At 50.9% G+C, this 20,703-nt stretch overlaps 1 protein-coding gene across 1 annotated transcript in view; it reads left to right on the forward strand.

Moving 5' to 3' along the window:
• The window catches only part of KMT2D (lysine methyltransferase 2D), a 182,646-nt gene that overhangs the window by 149,944 nt on the left and 11,999 nt on the right, over positions 1 to 20,703 (forward strand). The window contains 11 exon segments of the mRNA XM_048487610.1: positions 58 to 214; positions 2,735 to 2,816; positions 4,740 to 4,915; positions 6,003 to 6,130; positions 7,767 to 7,902; positions 8,013 to 8,137; positions 9,866 to 11,009; positions 13,850 to 13,986; positions 14,981 to 15,111; positions 16,427 to 16,712; positions 17,322 to 17,395. Coding sequence (XP_048343567.1) covers positions 58 to 214; positions 2,735 to 2,816; positions 4,740 to 4,915; positions 6,003 to 6,130; positions 7,767 to 7,902; positions 8,013 to 8,137; positions 9,866 to 11,009; positions 13,850 to 13,986; positions 14,981 to 15,111; positions 16,427 to 16,712; positions 17,322 to 17,395 — 2,576 coding nt within the window.

Consider the following 20,703-nt stretch of genomic DNA (forward strand, 5'->3'; position numbering starts at 1 on the left):
GAGCAGGAATCAGGCAGGGGGCTGTGGTGGTTGCTGACTCCTTTGCTGTCCATCCAGAACAACTTAAGCAACCCGCCGACACCGCCGTCTTCATTGCCCCCCACGCCCCCGCCCTCGGTGCAGCAGAAGCTGGTGAATGGAGTTCTGTCGACCGAGGAGCTGACCGAGCAGCCCAAGGAGCCGCTTCTGCCCCGTGAGCCCGAAGGACAAAAAGGTAAAGTCGGGCTCCGAAATGATGAGACCCAGCAGGGGCCCAGTGGTTTGAATGTTGGATGAGAACTGGGAGGTGGGGCGGGGAGGCACTGGGCTATGACGCTCACTGGGTGCCCAGTCTCGCACGCTCAGTCAAACCTACCTGACAGCGCAGGTGTGAAGATAAAATTAGAGGTGGAACCGGATCACACCGGTCCTGTACCATCCTCACTGGCTGCCGATTGAGTTCTGGATCATGTTCAAAGTTCTAGTTTAACCTTTAAGGCAGTGAGAGGTCTTAGACCTGCATACCTGAGGGATCGTGTCTCCCCTACCAGGTCCCTCCACTGCCAGGTCCCTCCACTCACTGGAGGAGTACCTGTTACAGGTCTCTGGCCCTAAAAATGTCCGGCTGGCCTCTACGAGGGCCAGGGCTTTTATGGCCCTGGCCCCCATTTGGTGGAACCGGATTCCTAGAGAAGTAACGGCCTGCAGGAATTTCGCAGAGCCTGCAAAACAGCTCTGTTCGCCCAAGCGTTCCCATCTGGCCAGCCGGGGAGACTGTAACCCATCTATTGCCTTGGCCTCTCCTGGGTATGGCGGGGGTGGGGGGTGGGTTTTGTTGCCATCCGTTTTAATTAAGTATTAGATTGTTTCAACGAATGTAAAACAATTGGGCGAATTGATTTTGTGTATTGAAGTTATATTGCTGTAGTGTATGCTGCCCTGAGTCCTTCGGGGGAGGGTGGGTTACCAATGCAAGCAAGCAAGCAAATAAATGAATAATCTGGGGTTACTCGAAGGAAGAGCAGGATTGCAAAAAAATATCTTCTCACATGGTCTAGGACAGTGATGGCGAATCTTTTCGAGACCGAGTGCCCAAATTGCAACCCAAAACCCACTTATTTATCACAAAGTGCCAACATGGCAATTTAACCTGAATACTGAGGTTTTAGTTTAGAAAAAACAGTTGGCTCAGAGGCATGTGTTACTCAGGAGTAAGCTTGGTGGTAGTCGGTGGCTTTGCTTTGAAGCAACCGTGCAACTCTTCCAACGGGTGAATCACGACCCCTGGAGGGTTTACTCAGAAGCAAGCCCCATTTCCAGCAACCGAGCTTCCTCCCAGGTAAAGGATCATGCTTTAGTTCTTCCCATGAAAATCTGTGGGGTTCAACAGCACTTAACAGGGTTACCTACACGGCTTCCCCAAAACTAGGTCTTAGGTTTAATGCTAATAATCCAGCCCAACGGCCCAGGCCAGCCTAGATGTGGGGGCGGGGGGCACTCTGTGCGTGCCCACAGAGAGGGCTCTGAGTGCCACCCCTGGCACCCGTGCCATAAGTTCGCCACCACTGGTCTAGGACAGGGGTCTGCAACTTGTGGCTCTCCAGATGTTCATGTACTACAATTCCCATCAGCCCCTGTCAGCATGGCCAATTGGCCATGCTGGCAGGGGCTGGTGGAAATTGTATTTCATGAACATCTGGAGAGCCACAGGTTGCAGACCCCTGGTCTGTCTGATGCTACGGCACTGTTGAAATTAAGCATGTGTGGGCCCAGTGGCTTTCTGGCTAGGCGGCCGCCAGGAGCCCTCCATAAGATGCTCTTGAACTTTGTAGTAAAAGTTCAGCCAAGAAGTAAAATAAACCTTTGAGGCAGGAGTGACTTTGGATTCATCTTGCTATTGAGCCCGCACGGTGTAGTGATTAAGAGCAGGCGGACTCTAATCTGGTGAACCAGTTTGGTTTCCTCACTCAAGTAGGAGGCTCTAATTGGATGAGCCCCACTCCTCCACATGAGCAGTGGATTCTAATCTGGAAAACTGGATTTGTTTCCCTGTTCCCACGTGTGAAGCCTCCTGAGTGACCTTGGGCTAGTCACCGTTCTCTCAGAACTCTTTCAGCCCCACCTGCCTCACAAGGTGTCTGTCATAGGGAGGGGAAGGGAAGGCCTTCGGGCCCGTCGGGGATGAGGCGGCCTATAAATTTAATCAATCAATCAATCAATCAATCAATCAATCAATCAGGGGTTTGTAAGCTGCTTTGGGACTCCTTATGGTTGAGAAAAGCGGGGTGTAAATCCAAACTCTTTCCTACACTTCCTTAGTAGTGAGTGGTATGAGTGAATTCAAAACGAGGAAATGTGGGCTCCAGTCAGGATCCCTTGTGCACTTTGAGCCCTTAGGAGAAATTATGGCTACCAGTCTTGATCCCCCTTGATCTGAGATTGCAAATGCCTTAGCAGACCTGGTGCTCGGGAGCAGCAGCAGCAGCCGCAGAAGGCCATTGCTTTCACCTCCTGCAGGTGAGCTCCCAAAGGCACCTGGTGGGCCACTGCGAGTAGCAGAGTGCTGGACTAGATGGACTCTGGTCTGATCCAGCAGGCTCTTTCTTACGTTCTTCAGTTCTGTGTAAATAAACGCCACATCAGTGTCCGTAGAGTAGTTGTAGGATTATTGTGCCGTGTTTGTGTGAAACCGCACCCCATGCCTTCTGAACATTCTCCTGGTGTTTTGTTCCTTGTCCCCCTCCCTTTTTAATAGATTCTCCCCCCGTGGAAGTGAAAAGTGTTGACCTCCTGGCAGCCCTGCCCACCCCGCCACACAACCAAACTGAGGATGTCAGGTAAGGACAGAGGAGGCCCGACAAAGCACGGGGTGGAGGGCAACACAGAAAAGGGAAAGGCTGTCTCAGGCATGCTGCGCCCCTTACTGTGGGTAGCCAGCCAGCACTGGAGCATGAAGCGCTGAACTTGTGTGGGGAGAAGTTACCTTCGGAGGGCTGTCGTGCGAAGGGAAGTCTTGCCAGTGGATCTGCTGATCAAAACAGTAGCCTTCAGCTTGGAAGGGGGAAGGGATATCGCTGTGAGGTCTCGAGCCTTGAATCAATAAACGGACTCTGGATTGTTTTTTTTTTTTTATTTAAGCCTTTATTTGGCATAACAATAATCATAACACAATAAAAACCTGAGATAAAAGGTATACAAATACAAAGGTTTAGGATAAAATATAAATTATTGATTGTGCATCACCTCCAGTAAAAATTGTGCAACCAATTCACAAGTTTCATTGTCAGAATTGTCCAGAAGGAAAGGAAGTCTACCTGATTCTCCCATTTCACTAGGTATCCTAGAAAGAATATTGGAATATTTTGATCTGATATTAGCAGATTTAGGGCAGCAAAGCAGTTGATGTGCCAATGTTTCAATTTGTTGTTCACCACAAGAGCATACCCTTTCGCTCATTTCCAAGTTGTTAAATCTACCACGCAATAAAGCGGAGGGGAAAACATTGAAGCGAGCAAGTGTGAGGGCTCTTCTCTGCATTGGATTAGTCAAAAAATACAAATAGGGAGACTCTGGATTGTTGATCAGTAGCGTTTATTGGAAAGGTAACGAAGCACGCAGCTTGCAAGAAGCCAGTTCTGGCAAACCTGGCTTTTGCTATCCCTTTTATTCAGAAACAATCCCCCCTCCCGGTTTCCCAAAGAATGTGAGAAAGGGTTACTTTGAAGCCTAAGTGCCTCAAGGTCAGCGACAGATAGAGATAAAGCCACCTGGTCTCCTACCCCCTCAGAGCAACAGGAACATCTCTATTCCGCATAGGTTAGACCTTACCTGGAATATTGTGCACAGTTCTGGGCACCGCAGTTCAGGAGGGACATTGACCGGCTGGAGCGGGTCCAGAGGAGGGCAACCAAAATGATAAAGGGTCTGGAGTCCATGCCCTACAAGGAGAGACTTAGGGAGCTGGGGATGTTTAGTCTGGAGAAGTGAAGGTGAAGAGGTGACATGATCGCCATGTTTAGATATTTGAAGGGATGTCATGTCGGTGAGGGAGCAAGCTTGTTTTCTGTGACTCCAGAGACTAGGGCCAGGAGTAATCAGTTCAAGGTGAAGGAAAAGAGATTCCACCTAAACATTAGGAAGAACTTCCTGACCGTCAGGGCTGTTCGACAGTGGAATTCACTGCCTTGGAGAGTGGTGGAGTCTCCTCCTTTGGAGGTTTTTAAACAATGGCTGGATCAGCATATGTCGGGAGGGCTTTGATTGTGTGTTCCTGCCTGGCAGGGGGTTGGACTTGATGGCCCTTGTGGTCTCTTCCAACTCTATGATTCTATGATTCCATCCCATTTCCCATGGGAGAAGAGAGTGTCAGGGATAAGCCTAGTTATCTACCAAGCATGTGAAACCATAAAAGAAAAATCAAGGAAAGAATGTTCCATTACAGCGTTGGTAACAGATAGCAGCCTAAGTTCACATTTCTAGAAGCAATTACATTGACAGGAATACATCTCAACCACCCGGATGCAATCACCATCCATATATTATGTAGCCATTAGCGGAGTTAGCAATGCATCCCAATCAACTAGGTGCCATCCCTGGCAATAGCTGGTTATCTCCAGCTGAGGAAAGCGGCACTCTCTTGTTTAACTGTTGGCTAGAAGAATGGCTACAATTGGGCTTTTTGTAGCTCCTCATCCGAAGGGGCAGGGGTTAGCAGCAGCCTTTCTAGATTCTGTCACCGTTCCCTCCAAACTCTCCTGCAGGATGGAGAGTGACGAAGAAAGCGACTCCCCGGATAGCATTGTCCCCGCGTCGTCACCTGAGAGCGTCCTGGGAGAAGAGGTGCCGCGCTTCCCCTTGCTGCTTGGAGCCAAGGCTGAGTTGGAGGAGCGCCCATTGTCACCTGTCATACCTATCATCCCAAAAGCCAGCATCCCAGGTTTGGGAGGGATGGTCCGAGTAAAAGAGGGAATGCCTGCTTGGGTGGGTGAGATGCTGAGCAGTTGGTGGCCTGTTCAAGCGGGTGGAACGGGATATAAATGAGAGAGTTTAGATGGTTTGCCGGAAAAGATTCCAGTGTCTTTAGTGTAGGGGTGGCCAACCTATGGTGCTCCAGATGTTCATGGACTACGATTCCCAGATTGCCCCTGCCAGCATGGCCAATTGGTCATGCTGGCAGGGGCTGATGGGAATTGTAGTCCATGAACATCTGGAGCACCATAGGTTAGCCACCCCTGCTTTAGTGGGTATAAAGGGTTAAGAAGGATGTGTTTCATATATGTCACCAACGGTTAACATTCAGATAGGACCTAGTTGTTGCAGGTGGGTTTGTGGGGGCAGGGTGGGAGTCTGGAGCCGGGGTCCTGGCCAGGAGGCCCCAGGTTGGTTTGTGAGGTTGGGGAAGGGTGGGTGGGGGTCTGGTTAGGCAGGTTTTGGGGTGCAGGGAAGAGAAGGAGGAGGAGGGACCCCGGCATCTGATCATGGCCCAGCCACCCTGGGGGAAAGGGGAGGAAGGGGGAAGGAGAGTGTAAGGGGGAAGGAGGGAGGGGTCCCAGCAGCTGTTCATGCCCCACCCATCCAGGGAAGTGGGGGAGGGGACCGTCATCTGGTCATGGCCCACCCACTGAGGGGGGAGGGGGTCCACCCTCTGATCATGGCCCACCCACCAAGGGGAGGGGGAGGGCTAAGCATTCCAAATATTTAGGGTTGGTTCTGAACCATTTGCTAGTGCCGTGGTGGCGAACCTTTGGCACTCCAGATGTTGTGGACTATAATTCCCATCAGCCCCTGCCAGCATGGCCAATTGGCCATGCTAGCAGGGGCTGATGGGAATTGTAGTCCATAGCATCTGGAGTGCCAAAGGTTCACCACCACTGCACTAGTGTAACAGTGGCACCTTCCACCAGCGGGAGATTCCTTGCATTTGGCAGAAGGCTTCAGGGCTAGCAGATCGGAATCAGCTGGATCCAGTTTGTGCCTGAAGTATATCCAGTTCCCATCCTGTTTCTTTCCCGTCCGCTTCTCAGCCTTCCCAGATGCCAAGCCCTATGTAGCGCTGGAGCAAATGAGTAAGGGAACGCCAGGTACTTCATGGGACAAGACCAAGGGTAGCGAGGTCTCCGTCATGCTGACCGTGTCCGCAGCTGCTGCAAAGGTACGTAGGAGGAGGGCCCCTGATTGAGGGCTGAGCCACAAAGTTCTGACGTGACAATTCGACCACCTGACTGTCACGTCAGGCACCGCCTTTCCGGAAATGGCCCAATTTACCTCGCATCCACACTTTCTTCCTGGGCACAGGATCCTTGACCCAAATTCACTCAGTCTTTATTGCGATCCAAGATCAGAGGACGAACACAGGCATGATACCTAATCCACAGTGATCGTGTTAACCAATACTCAATATAGGTAATATACTAGTGGTTCTCAACCTGTGGGTCGGGACCCCTTTGGGGGTCGAACAATCCTTTCACAGGGGTCACCTAAGACTCTCTGCATCAGTGTTCTCCATCTGTAAAATGGATAAATGTTAGGGTTGGGGGTCACCACAACATGAGGGACTGTATTAAAGGGTCAAGGCATTAGGAAGGTTGAGAACCACTGTAATATACAGTGTTTAAAATACCAAATAAATTGGTGGTGTAGTGGTTAAGAGCAGGTGGATTCTAATCTGGAGTTTAAAATACCAAATAAATTGGTGGTGTAGTGGTTAAGAGCAGGTGGATTCTAATCTGGAGTACTGGGTTTGATTTCCCCACTCCTCCACCTGAGTGGCAGAGGCTTATCTGGTGAACCAGCTTTCTCCAGGTAGTTCATGGTAGCATTCCAGATGTCCCTCTTGCTTTCTCCAGGTGAATCTCAAAGTCACTCTATGACAGTGGTTCTCAACCTTCCTAATGCCTTGACCCTTTAATACAGTTCCCTAACATTTATCCATTTTACAGATGGAGAACACTGATGCAGAGAATGTTAGGCGACCCCTGTGAAAGGGTCGTTTGACCCCCAAAGGGGTCCCGACCCACAGGTTGAGAACCACTGCACTATGAGCTATGTCAGCTCAAGGGCCAAGATTGGTCCAAGATCCTACCGCAAGCTTCCATCGCAAAGCGTGGACTTGAATCCAGCTCAGCTGCATCCTAATTTTCCATTTTTAACTACTAAAACCACACAAGTTGCTGGGCTGTAATTATTATTTATTTCATTTATACCCTGCCTTTCTACCCAAAGGGGACCCCAAATGGCAAACATTCTTCTTCTCCTTGAAGGGCAGGTAGACATCCTGAGTGGGTGATTCCCAGCCCTTGGATCAGGGAGGCAGGACTAATTTTTCTGTTCTGCATCCTGTTTCCTGTCTGGGAGTCACCCGCTCCAATTTGTCTCCTGCCTTGGCAAGGGAAAGCAGGCTCCATAGTATACTCCGTGAGCCATCTGGTTTTTCTTCCTTTGTATCATTTATTTTTCTTCAGTGCCTTCTTCTTTCCTCTCGTCTGTTTTCTCCTCACAACAACCCCATGAGGTAGGTTAGTTTGAGAGAGTGTGACCAGTCCATTTTGATGGCAAAGGCAGGATTTGAACTTGGGTCTTCCAGATCCTACTCTTGACACTCGACATCACATTGGCTCTCACTTGTGGGAGCCAAATATTTCTCTGTCCTATTTTGTAATAGCTAATGAAATTGCATGGGGTGGCAGCAGAGAAGGGACTGGCTTCAAACAAGGAGCCTCTTACCCTGCCAGGTTCTGAATGCAGCTGTCAACATGCTGCCACCGCCCAACTCCCCCCATCTCTTACAGAACCTGAATGGTGTCATGGTGGCAGTCGCCGAACTGTTGAGCATGAAGATCCCCAGTTCTTACGAAGTGCTGTTTCCAGACAGCCCGATGCGGGGTGCCCCCAGCGAACCTCGGAAGGGTGACGCCGATGCACAAGGTGAGCAACTTCGGTTGGACTCTAGATGCGGGGTGCTCCCCCCCCCCTGCTTATCCACTCTTTAGCTATATTCTCCCTCCCACGCACACAAACACCCTTTTTCTTCTCAGGCAAAGAGAAGCCGGTTGCTGCCAAAGTCCCTGAGGGTGGCCCCGAATGGTTGAAGCAGTTTGATGCCATGTTGCCTGGTTACAGTCTCAAGAATGAACTGGACATCTTAACGTTGCTCAAGCAGGTGAAGCGAGGGGCCTTTCCCACAATGCTCCTCTCCTGTCTTCCTCCTCAGTGGATGGGCCAAAGCATGGGGATAGTTTCTTGCTCTCAGAGTGTGAGGCTGCCAGATTTTGCGGGGGGGGGGGGGGGTGTTGGCACAATTTCCCTTTTGAATGTCCATCTTCTTGTCTCCGTTTCCTTATTTAAGAAATGTATATCATGCTATCCTACATGCAGATATTTGCAAGTGTCTGACAAGTGTAATTTTGAACAGTAAAAACTAAGCATCATGTAAAACATCATAAAAACCAGCTATCGTAAAGCAACACAGAGCAGAGAACCATGTCCCACCTACAATTAAAGCATCACATATCGGAAGTCAATTTGGTTTTTTGCCCTCTAGACCAGGGGTGTCCAACTCTGGTGCCCCAGACATTCATGGACTATGATTCCCATCAGTCCCTGCCAGCTTGGCCAATTGGCCATGCTGGCAGAGGCTGATGGGAATCATAGTCCATGAACGCCTGGGGCGCCAGAGTTGGACACCCCTGCTCTAAACACAACTGGCTTATGACCCCCATAGGTTGTCAAGGAAAGAGACACTCAGAGGAGGTTTGCCATTTCCTGCCTTTGTGTCACCCGGGTATTTCTCAGAGGCCTGCTGTCCAAATACTGGCTAGGGTCAGGGCTGAGAGTGTATACTGGCCTGAAGTCTGCACAGTTGAGAAGGTACCATCACAGAGAAGACCCTGTCCCCAGCAGCTGCCTGCCTAATTTCCAGGCGGTGGCAGGCAAGCCTATTTGACAAAGTGAGGTTGGATTTTGTCTTGTTGTCATCACAACAATTCTCTTTTCGTGCCAGCCCTTAGCCCTTTGCCAGACGTAGTACTTGGGTTATCTGCTTACTATCTGTTCCAGGGCTCTCTAACGTCCAGGAAACCAGCAGAAAAAAGGGCCCTGCAAAAATCAGTTTCCACATTCTTTCCCCGCTCCCTTAAAGGCTGTGCAAAGGTTGGCTTGTGGCTGTGGGTTCCCAAACCCCACTGAAGTGGGGACCCTCTTTGAAGTTTAGTCTACCCCAGGGGTCTGCAACCTGTGGCTCTCCAGATGTGCATGGACTACAATTCCCATCAGCCTTTGCCAGCATGGCCAATTGGCCATGGCAGCAGGGGCTGATGGGAATTGTAGTCCACGAACATCTGAAGCGCCAGAGTTGAACACCCCCGTTCTAGTCATAGTCTCAGAGTTCTGAAACATAACCCAGATGCAGTGGCGGAGCTTCAAGGGGCGGGGCGCCAAGCACCGAGTGCACACCTGGGGTCGCAGAAAATCCCCCCAGGCCCCTCCCCCTTTCCCCTCCCCTTCCTCATATCGTTCCCCCTTCCCCCTTCCCACACTTATCTTAGTTCCTTTCCTTTTTCCTGAACTTTTTCAGGCTGCAAAAGGCCTGTTTGCAGTAAAAACAGCCTGAGGAACTACAGTTCCCAGAAGACCTTGGGGCTCACAAGGTCTCCTGGGAAGTATAGTTCCCATCAGGCCGTTTTTACTGTGAATACGCCTTTTGCAGCCTGAAAAAGTTCTAGAAAAAGTAAAGGAACTAAGGTAAGTGTGGAAAGGGGGGAGGGGGGGCGACATGGGGGGGCCATGGAGGGGGCAGAAAATATAGAATGCGCACAGGGCGCAGTTTGGCCCAGCTACACCTCTGCCCAGATGTCCTCTTTAAGAATTTCCCCCTTTCTCTCCGTCCCAGGAAAGCACAGCTCCAGAAAAGACTGCCCAGCACTGCTACATCAACAACGTCACCAACCTGGACGTGCGGCAGCTCTTGACGCTCCCTGAAGAGCCATCCCCTCCTCTTTCCCCTTTTGCGCCTTCCCCACCCAGTCCCCCCAGGGCACCAGAGCCTGTCCCGGAACCGGAATTGCCGCCCCTCCCCGCTCAGTCTCCCCCGGCTTCCTCTCCTAAAGAGGAAGCTCCTCTGTCCCCACTCAAAGCTAAGCCACGCTCCCGGCCCCTGGAAGACAATGAGGAGAACAAGCCACGGGTGAAGAAATGGAAAGGGGTCCGCTGGAAACGGCTGCGGTTCCTGATCACCATCCAGAAGGGTGGCTCCAAGCGGGACGGGGAGAGGGAGATTGCCGAATTCATCGACCGCTTGGCCACCACCCTTCGGCCCGACAAAGTGCCACGCGACTTGCGGAAGTGCTGCTTTTGCCACGAGGAAGGGGATGGGGCCACAGACGGCCCGGCGCGTCTCTTGAACCTCGACCTCGACCTGTGGGTGCATCTCAACTGCGCTCTGTGGTCCACCGAGGTTTACGAGACCCAGGGCGGGGCCCTCATCAATGTGGAAGTGGCGCTGCACCGGGGCCTGCTCACCAAATGCTCCCTGTGCCAGAAGACCGGTGCCACGAACAGCTGCAACCGCATCCGCTGCCCCAGCGTCTACCACTTTGCCTGCGCCATCCGGGCCAAGTGCATGTTCTTCAAGGACAAGACGATGCTGTGTCCCCTGCACAAGCTCAAGGGCCCCTGCGACCAGGAGCTCAGCACCTTCACCGTCTTCCGGCGTGTCTACATCGAGCGTGACGAGGTCAAGCAGATTGCCAGCATTATCCAGCGCGGGGAGCGCCTCCACATGTTCCGGGTGGGGGGCCTGGTCTTCCACGCCATAGGGCAGCTCCTGCCTCACCAGATGGCCGACTTCCACAGTGTCACGGCGCTCTACCCCGTCGGCTACGAAGCCACCCGCATCTATTGGAGTCTGCGGACCAACAACCGGCGCTGCTGCTACCGCTGTACCATCTGCGAGAACAATGGCCGGCCAGAGTTTGTGGTGCAAGTGATGGAACAGGGTCTGGAGGACTTGGTCTTCACGGACTCCTCGCCGCAGGGTAAGGGACAGCTCAGCCTCTTGGCCTCGTTTCTGTGCATTTGCCAGCTTCCTGGAGCAACTGCGATTCATTGTCCCTACAAAACGTCAAGCAGGTCATCATCATCAAGTTAATCTGTACCCTGCCCTATCCCCGAAGGGCTCAGTAAGTAAGTAAATAAGGGCTCAGTAAGTAAATAAAATAATAAGTAAGTAAGTAAATAAAATAAGGGCTCAGTAAGTAAATAAAATAATACGTTATAACATTATGACTAGTAAATACATAAGACTAAGATAAAGTCACATTTCAGATGGCGACTTAACACTACAAACCTAACCATATACTAATAGTAATAACAGCAGCACTATATTAATACACATTAATATTAATACACTATACAGCACTATATTAATACACTTAATATTAATACATTAATACACATTAATATTAACAACATACATCAAACTAGATCTAGACTATCAAATACATTAACAGCAAAACAGTATATTAGCAGTATAGTAATAACGGCATAGTCATCAGCATATCAGAACATCAATATATAAACAATACCAAATAGTAATATTTCATTCACAACATACGTTTCCAATGTATCGATACATACTACATAACATTAACAGTAATGTATTGTCGAAGGCTTTCACAGCCGGAATCACTGGGGGGCTGTATGGCCGTGTTCTAGCAGCATTCTGAAGATGCCAGCCACAGATGCAGGTGAAACGTCAGGAGAGAATGCTGCTAGAACACGGCCATACAGCCTGGAAACCACACAGCACCCCATTAACAAAAATACTTAACTCTATCACTATAACGATAAAACAACAGCTACAACCTTGATAAACACTAAGACTATTCTACAATAAACTATAACTGCTGCACAACACAACCTAATAGTACTACCTGGTTACTCAAAAGGGGTTGGCTACGTCCATCTAACTTACTTACCAGAATCTTGCTGTGCTTAATCAATCTTAATCAATCAGGAATCGTAGTTCCTCCTTGGAATCGTAGAGTTGGAGGAGACCACAAGGGCCATCCAGTCCAGTCCCCTGCAGGAATACACATTTAAAGCACCCCTGTCAGATGGCCGTCCAGCCTCTGTTTTAAAAAACCTCTGTTTACGATCGCTCCAAAAAAGCAGCATTAGCGTTCCTGTGGTACATCTGCTTCATAATAAACATGCATTGCAGTCTGGTTTGTATTGCTGGGATTTGGAAATTTGGAGGGAAGTTCGCAGGTATCAGTATGCAAATAGCAGGGCTCAAATGTGGCAGAGAGTCAGGCAGGGGACAGGAAGGCAAGGCAGCCATCTCAGGTTTAGGGGTGTGTGTGTGTAATTGGGTAAGATAAACAGTGCTGTGCAGAGGCCCGCTCTTGAATGTAAGGTTTTAAAGAGTGTTCCTACAAACATTTGTTGCCTTTCTCATTATGGTTTTCATTCCGTGGCCCTTTCTGCACAGCACATTTAGACTGGGTTGCAGCCGGGATAAACGAACCCGGCATAGCCCTGGGCCCTTCGCACGGCTGGCTGCCCCGGGGACAGCCAGTGCGTTGGCCGGAGCACATGACTTTGCATGGAGGCGCATCTTTTTTCTTAAAACTTACCTCCCACCATGCGCAGCTGCGCAGACAGGCACGCAGGCTCCCCCAGAGCCTTGCTGGAGCCAGAGGTCCCTGTGTGGCTCCACAGAGGGGAGCTAGGAGGCACAGGCGTAGCTACCCTGTGGTGGGCGCAAAAATTGCAGTTTCGTTTGTGGCTTTCTGTATTTTTTACTGTTTTCCCAATTTTGGCCTGCAGGGGGTGTAGTTTTTAGGCTAGCGGCACCAAAATTTCAGGCTATTGTCAGGTGACTCTCCTGATGATACCAGCCAGGTTTGGTGAAGTTTGGTTCAGGGGGTCCAAAGTTATGGACCCTCAAAGGGGGTGACCCCATCCTCCATTGTTTCCAATGGGAGCTAATAGTAGATGGGGCTATCATTTTGAGGGTCCATAACTTTGGACCCTCTGAATCAAACTTCACTAAACCTAGGTGGCATCATAAGGATAGTCTCCTGCTGATACCACCCAGGTTTGGTGAAGGTTGGCTCAGGGGGTCCAAAGTTATGGACCCCCAAAAGGGGTGCCCCGTCCCCCATTCTTTCCAATGGGAGCTAATGGTAGATGGGTCCTTTTGAGGGTCCATAACTTTGTCCATAATATTATAGGCAGCTATATGTTGGTGGAACAAATGTAGGGATTCCCTGCATCTAAGAAAGCCAGCTTGGCATTGTGGTTAAGAGCGGCAGACTCTAATCTGGAAAGCTGGGTTTGATTCCCTACTCCTCCACATGACAGCAGGCTGAAATCTGGAGAGCCAGGTTTGATTCCCTGTTCCTCCACATGAAGCCTGCCAGGTGACCTTGGGCTAGTCATGGTTCTTTCAGAACTTTCTCAGCCTCACCTGCCTCACAAGGTGTCTGTGGTGGGGAGAGGAAGGGAAGGAGTTTGTAAACTGCTTTGAGACTCCTTCAAGATACAGAAAAACAGAGTATTAAAAAAGCTGCTCTTCTCTGTTTTTCAAAGTACATTGTTGAAACCTCAGGCCTGCTGATTCTGCAGTAGTTTAGGCTGCAGACAGCCCAGGTCACCATTTAGGCCCGTCCTGCTTTCCATCTTAAAGCTGTGTTGTATTTTCTTCATGGATTCCTCAACCACAAGCCAAGTTCCTGGACCTGGAACAGCTACAGGGCAGTTAACTGCAATAAGCAAGGATGTTTGCAATTGTGCTTCCCGGAGGCAGATGTATGCCAGGCTGAACCAACCTCCTTTTAACTTTCCTTCCTTCCTCTTCCCTCTGGCAAAGCTGTGTGGAACCGCATTATCGAACCGGTGGCCGTGATGCGCAAGGAGGCGGACATGCTGCGACTTTTCCCCGAGTACCTGAAGGGAGAAGAGCTCTTTGGCTTGACAGTGCACGCTGTGCTGCGCATTGCAGAGTCTGTATGTATCGAAGAAAGACATCGGAATCACGAAACTGGGCGTCTGGGGTATTGGGGGTGTCAGGGGAGGCAAGACCACGGGAAAGGAGGAGTTCACGACTGGGTCGAGGGGTGCCAAAGGTGAAGGGTGTAAGCCCTCACATGGGTCTGTTTGCCGACTGGAGGGTGGCTACCGTCAAGCGTAGATTTGGGATCATTTCCTTTATTGGGTGGACTTCAGGTAGCACGGATGGGCTTGAACTCGGAATCTTGAAATGGTTTGTGGGATATTGGTGTTGGCGTACAGAGAGAAAGATTATTGCAACACAGGCCGATTACCCACTGCCTGCTGTTCCCAGCAGTGTACCGCTAATGGGGACATGGGTTACCCCATGTCCCCAGGCACACACCACTTGGGCATGTGGGGGGTCCTGGCCCCCGCCCCCCTGCCCCCAGCCTTCGATGGAGGTGGGGGGGCAGCACCGGCTGGTGCCGCCCCCCTTCCCACCTCTATTGGCCTCCCACACAGAGGTGGCAGCAGCCAGTGCCGGGTTGGGAGCCTGCCATGGGCGAGGCCTTATTTTTGTGGGCCCCCCTCAATCAGAGGGCCAGGGGCACGGCGGTGCAAAAACAAGGCCTTGTCCCCCGGGCGCTGGTTAAGGCCAGTACTCCTCTGGCTGTTCTCCACCCTCGCCCCACTCTGGTGTGAAAGGTCGCACCAGAAGTGCTCTTGCACTCCCTGCAGAAAGTGAGAAGCGTGCCTGGGGCAAGAGGAAGTGCATCGGGAGACGATTCTCTGCCCTGACGTGCTTCCAGTCCCACCCGTGTCAGCAGTGACGTGGCACCAACGGGGCAAGGGGAACGCAACGCCCCGGGCGATGCTGCAGCGGAGTGGGGGCAGGGGCGCAGGGCGTGCGCGTGCCCCAGGTGTAGTTCCCCCTCACTCCACCCCGGTAATCGGCCACTGTGAAGCGTGAAAGGTGATGAGGGTCTCACCACCTCCTTTCTCTTTCTAGTTGCCCGGTGTTGAGAGTTGCCAAAACTACATGTTTCGCTACGGGCGGCATCCCCTCATGGAACTCCCCCTCATGATCAACCCGACAGGTTGTGCTCGGTCGGAGCCCAAAATCCTCACACACTACAAACGGTGAGCACGGCTATAAGAGTGGCACAAACATGTAGAAATCCGGCAGTACAGCAAATGCCGTCTGAAAGGCAACTCAAAACGAAGAAGGAAGCAGGCGTTTCCTGCCACCTCTCCGCTTTGCGCAAGAAGAAAATGTGACTTGCTTTGGGAGCATAGAATTCTGTGATGGGGCAGGGGGAGGTGAATAGAATTTGTGATGAACCTATGTTTTAAAATGAATAATTTTTTTAAGTCCTAGATCCTGTTGTTCAGGTGTCTCCAACTGGTAGTTCCTGAACTACTGGTAGTTTGTCTGCTCCTGAAGAGTAGCATGTGCACCCCCTTGAGAAACCAGGAAAAGGATGCAAAAAGATCCAGGCCTTTTTTTTCTTGCAGGGGGAGCGTTTGTTTTTTATATTACTTCGTACTGCTTAGCTGGTAGCTGTCTTTCTTCCTAGTCCACATTCTGTTTTCTGGCACAGACCAATACTTGGTAACATTCTAGTGGGGGGGCGGGCTGTGGGAAAGAAACTTAGGAAGTTTTTCATTACTCTGAAGTAACTATCATTAAAGAAAAGATTGGTGGCCCCTGCTGTAGTTGGAATAAATGATGGACTTCTAACCAGGCCCCGATTAACCTGATCTCAACAGATTTCAGAAGCTAAGCAGAGTTCGATTCCCTGCTCCTCCAGCCTGCTCAGTGGATGACCTTGAGTCAGTCACAGTTCTCTCAGAACTCCCTCAGCCCACACAGAGGCCAACCACTGCTCTGTAGAGATTTACTAATCTAGGACCAGAATCGTGTTCTGATTTTCTTTCCTAATATTTTTCCCAACTACTGTAAATACCAGTTATTTTTTTTAAATTCCCTCAGCATTTGGTTCAAAAGTGCTTTCGATGCACAGCTCTGAGGCCTAGGAGCTTTCTTTCTTTGACGAGTCTGACGCTGTCTGTGTTCTGTGCCTGATGGCAGCCATACAGGCATTTGCTCCTGACATTTCGCCTGCATCTGTGGCTGGCATCTTCAAGATGCCAGCCACAGGTGCAGGCGAAACATCAGGAGAGAATGCTGCTGGAACACGGCCATACAGCCCGGAAAACCCACAACACCCTAATGCTGAATCTGTCTACCGTGGCCTGTTGCATCACTCACAGTTGTGGCTCAGAAGTGTTCTGTAGCTGGAGTAAATCCTAATGTAATCAGTATTCCAGTACAGCAGCTCCACGATGCTGTTCTCAGAGGCTTGTTTGCACCTTGGGCCTGACATGCTGAAGATACTGGGATCTCTCCTGCTGCTCGGTAGGCTCAACAAGTTTTGTCTTTTACCTTCCAAAGGCCCCACACCCTGAACAGTACCAGCATGTCTAAGGCCTATCAGAGTACCTTCACAGGTGAAACCAACACACCATACAGCAAGCAGTTTGTCCACTCCAAGTCCTCGCAGTACCGCCGCCTCAAAACAGAGTGGAAGAACAATGTCTACCTGGCACGCTCGCGCATCCAAGGGCTCGGGCTCTATGCCGCCAAGGATCTGGAAAAGCACACAATGGTCATTGAGTATATCGGCACCATCATCCGCAACGAGGTGGCGAACCGGCGTGAGAAGATCTATGAGGAGCAGGTGGGTGGCGTGGCCTTGGTCCTAGAGCAGTGATGGCGAACCTTTTAGAGACTGAGTGCCGGGGGCGGAGTGAGGGGAAACTGCACCTGGGGCATGTGTGCGCCCTGTGCCCCTTCCACGCCCCCACCTTGCCCTGGAATGCCCCCGGAATGTCCCGAAACACCCCCGCCCCGCCCCCAGAACATCCTCGCCACACCCTTACCATACCCCCGCAGAAGCGCATGCCCAGTACATCGCGTGCCCCTTGCCCCCTTGGCGCTATGCCACTGCCGAGTGCCCAAACTTGGGCGACACCTCACATGCCTGCAACGAGGGCTCTGAGTGCCACCTCTGGCACCTGTGCCATAGGTTTGCCACCACTGTCCTAGAGTATGCTTCACAGACCAGGAAAGCTGAAGGTGGGGAGACCTGTCCTGATTAAGGTAATCGGGGTGTCCAGCTTGGAAAGGAAAGAGGGAGGGGTTCTGTTTTGGGGCAGTGGTACTGATCATGAACTAGAAGACCCTTTTTTGGGGTGAGGTGCAGGATGAGCATAAGAGAACAAGGCCCAATGGATGTCCTGGCCCGCGCCAAATCTCTTCTCTCTTCTCCTTCCTCTGGCCCTTCCAGAACCGAGGCATCTATATGTTCCGCATCAACAACGAGCACGTCATCGATGCCACGCTGACGGGAGGACCGGCCAGGTGAGCGAGGCTGTGCTGTGGAATGTCCATACCTAAAGGCTCAGCTCTGCCAATCCATCATAAGCTTCGCTGATTTGTTTTTAAAAATTAATCCCTGATTGGCATCTAAGTAGAACAGTTGTGCTACCTTGGGGCATAATTCATTGTTTCACGCAGGAGGGGCAATTGGGAAATAGTGGCCGATTGTGCAGGAGGCCTCTGTGGTGCGCTGGCAACTGAACCCCGGCGTGGCAAACTTCCTTGTACCAACATATAAGGATGTTGCCACACGCCTACTGCTCCTGTGCTCGGCTTTCCCTGCGGAAAGCGAGAGCACTTCAGGTGGATGCCTGATGATGCAGCGGGGTTGAGAGGAGATAAGGTCCCCGGTCCACAATTGGCCAGTCGGTGTCTGCTTCTATAGATATGCAAGGACGCTATAAACAAGTTAGTTTCCTTGAGGACCAATTCAGATGAGAATTATGTTTAAGCCTGTTGAAATCAGTGGGTCTCTGCAGGGGGTCTCTGTTCACGCATCCTGAGAGCCAGCATGGTGTAGTGGTTAAGAGCAGGTGGATTCTAATCTGGCGAACCGGGTTTCATTCCCCGCTCCTCCACATGGAGCCTGCTGCGTGACTTGGGGCTAGTTACAGTTCTCCCAGAACTCTCTCAGCCCCACCTACCTCACGAGGTGTCTGTTGTGGGGAGAGGAAGGGAAAGGAGCTTGTAAGCCACCTTGAGTCTCCTTACAGGAGAGAAAGGTGGGTTATAAATCCAAGCTCTTCTTCTTCTTGGCATAGTGGTTAAGAGAAGAAGAAGAAGAAGAGTTTGGATTTATATCCCCCCTTTCTCTCCTGCAGGAGACTCAAAGGGGCTCACAATCTCCTTGCCCTTCCCCCCTCACAACAAACACCCTGTGAGGTAGGTGGGGCTGAGAGAGCTCCGACAAGCTGTGACTAGCCCAAGGTCACCCAGCCGGCGTGTGTGGGAGTGTACAGGCTAATCTGAATTCCCCAGATAAGCCTCCACAGCTCATGAGGCAGAGCGGGGAATCAAACCCGGTTCCTCCAGATTAGATACACGAGCTCTTAACCTCCTACGCCACTGCTGCTCCTTAGAATGCAGGTGCATTCTAACCTGGAGGAACCGGGTTTGATTCCCCACTCTGCCTCATGAGCTGTGGATGCTTATCTGGGGAATTCAGATTAGCCTGTACACTCCCACACACGCCAGCTGGGTGACCTTGGGCTAGTCACAGTTCTTCTGAGGTCTCTCAGCCCCACCCACCTCACAGGGTGTTTGTTGTGAGCGGGGGAGAGAAAGGAGATTGTAAACCCCCTTGAGTCTTCTGCAGGAGAGAAAGGGGGGATATAAATCCAAATTCTTCTGCTCCTTGGCGGGCTGTTATTGACAATTAAGCCCTGCGTCAAAAGCCATGACCCTGAACGCCTCCCTTGTTGTGGAGGCCTGGGTCATGAATGTGGATAAACTGGTGTTTTTTCATCCGTGCCAAGTTGGGATACTGGTCCCCTACCTATCTCGCTCTGACCTAGCCATGGTGATCCATGTGGCATTCCCCTCTAGGCTAGACCTCTGTAACTTGCTCAGTGCAGGGCTACCCTGGAGACTGCTCTGGAAACATCAGCTCATGCGAATTGCAGCTTCCTGGATCCTGTTGGAGGCATTGCGGAGATGTCAGGATTGCCATTTGCTGGGAGCGGGAATTGTGGGGGAGAACTTTAGCTTTTAGCAGGTGCCGTTCTGCGGCTGGGACAGGCTCTCGGACTGAACTCTTTCTGCTGTCTTGGTTCACACATGGGGGTGGGGATTTGCTACAACGTATTATCAACAGTTTTGGCGCCCTTTCACCAGAACTGTCTTTTGCTGTCTTTTCTCATGTCTTCAATAAAATCCTTGATCCCATCAAGTGAGTTATTGTCTGAACGGGGAAATGGATAGGAGACCCCGTACCCATCTGGTGTTCAATCCGTTGCATGGGTTCCACGTGGAATACCAAATCAGGTTCAGGGTCTTGATGTTAACTTTTAAAGCCCTAAACCAGGGGTCTGCAACCTGCAGCTCTCCAGATGTTCATGGACTACAAATACCATCAGCCCCTGCCAGCATGCAGTCCATGTATTTGTAGTCATGTATTTGTAGTCCGTGAACATCTGGAGAGCTGCAGGTTGCAGACCCCTGCCCTAAACAGTCCGGGACCATTGCACCTGCAAGACCACCTCTTCCAAGGGGCGCTGGGCTCAACAAATAACAACTTGCTGGGGACCCCTGGGCCTGAAGACTATCTGACCATCCTTGACAGAGCCTTCTCGACTCTGGCCCCAGCCTGATAGGATGCTTTGTCAAGTTACACCAGGGCCCTGGTGGGATTTTCCACAGGGCCTGCAAGACTGTTCCAGGCTGCAACAGTGTCTATTCATTGCTCTCTCTCCTCTTTTGAAGCTTAAGACCAACTAATATGCATATGATTTAAACTGGATCATCCCATCCTAGCTGGATTTTGTGTTATATAAAAGTGCCATGATTCATGATTTTATGTACGCTTTTGTAGGAATTATTTTAATTCATTGTATAAAAGAATTGTTATATAAGCCACTCTTGAGTCCTTGCAAAAGGAGGGGGCAGGGGTGGTATAATAATCGAATACCTTATATACTCGTGTATAAGTCTACTTTTTCAGCACATTTTTGTGCTGAAAAAAGCCCCCCTCGACTTATACGTGAGTGAGCGGATGGTGAGTGGGTGGCGAGCGGAAAAAGGCTGGGAGCTGAGGGTGTTTTTCTGCACCTGCTCCCTGCTATGTGGACACAAAGGCAGCTCCCAGGTAAGCCTTGGGCTGTCGCTTCGCTGCACTACAGTAGCTTTATTCACAGTGAATATTCAGGGAATAGGTGTGAATATTAAATTTATATGTTACAGAATTTTTGTTCAGGCCAGGAAGCTCCATGAATGCTAGGGAGCCATACTCATTGGGAAATCCGCCCCATTGGAGCCCATGGTGGCAGGAATCCCCCCCCCCCTCCATACACACACACAGGGTGCCCTGGGGTGCAGCCACTGCCAGCACCTTTCTTGGCCCCCACCCAGTGTTTTTGGAAAGCAGGTGGGACTTCTGTCCAGCTGAGCTTGCAGACCTGCAAAAAAGACTTGCTTTGGGGCAGTGGCCGCCATCACCACACAAGCATCTTCACTGTGTTACGATAAGCCCACTGCTAAGCTATCCGTGTTGAAGGAGAACCTGTAGGGACTTTTTAAAAGGGGGATCTTGTAGAGCATCTTCCCTATGAAACTCTGAAGAGATACTGTCTGTG

The sequence above is a fragment of the Sphaerodactylus townsendi genome, linkage group LG03 (assembly GCF_021028975.2).
Source record: "Sphaerodactylus townsendi isolate TG3544 linkage group LG03, MPM_Stown_v2.3, whole genome shotgun sequence".
NCBI classification, from domain to species: Eukaryota; Metazoa; Chordata; class Lepidosauria; order Squamata; family Sphaerodactylidae; genus Sphaerodactylus; species Sphaerodactylus townsendi.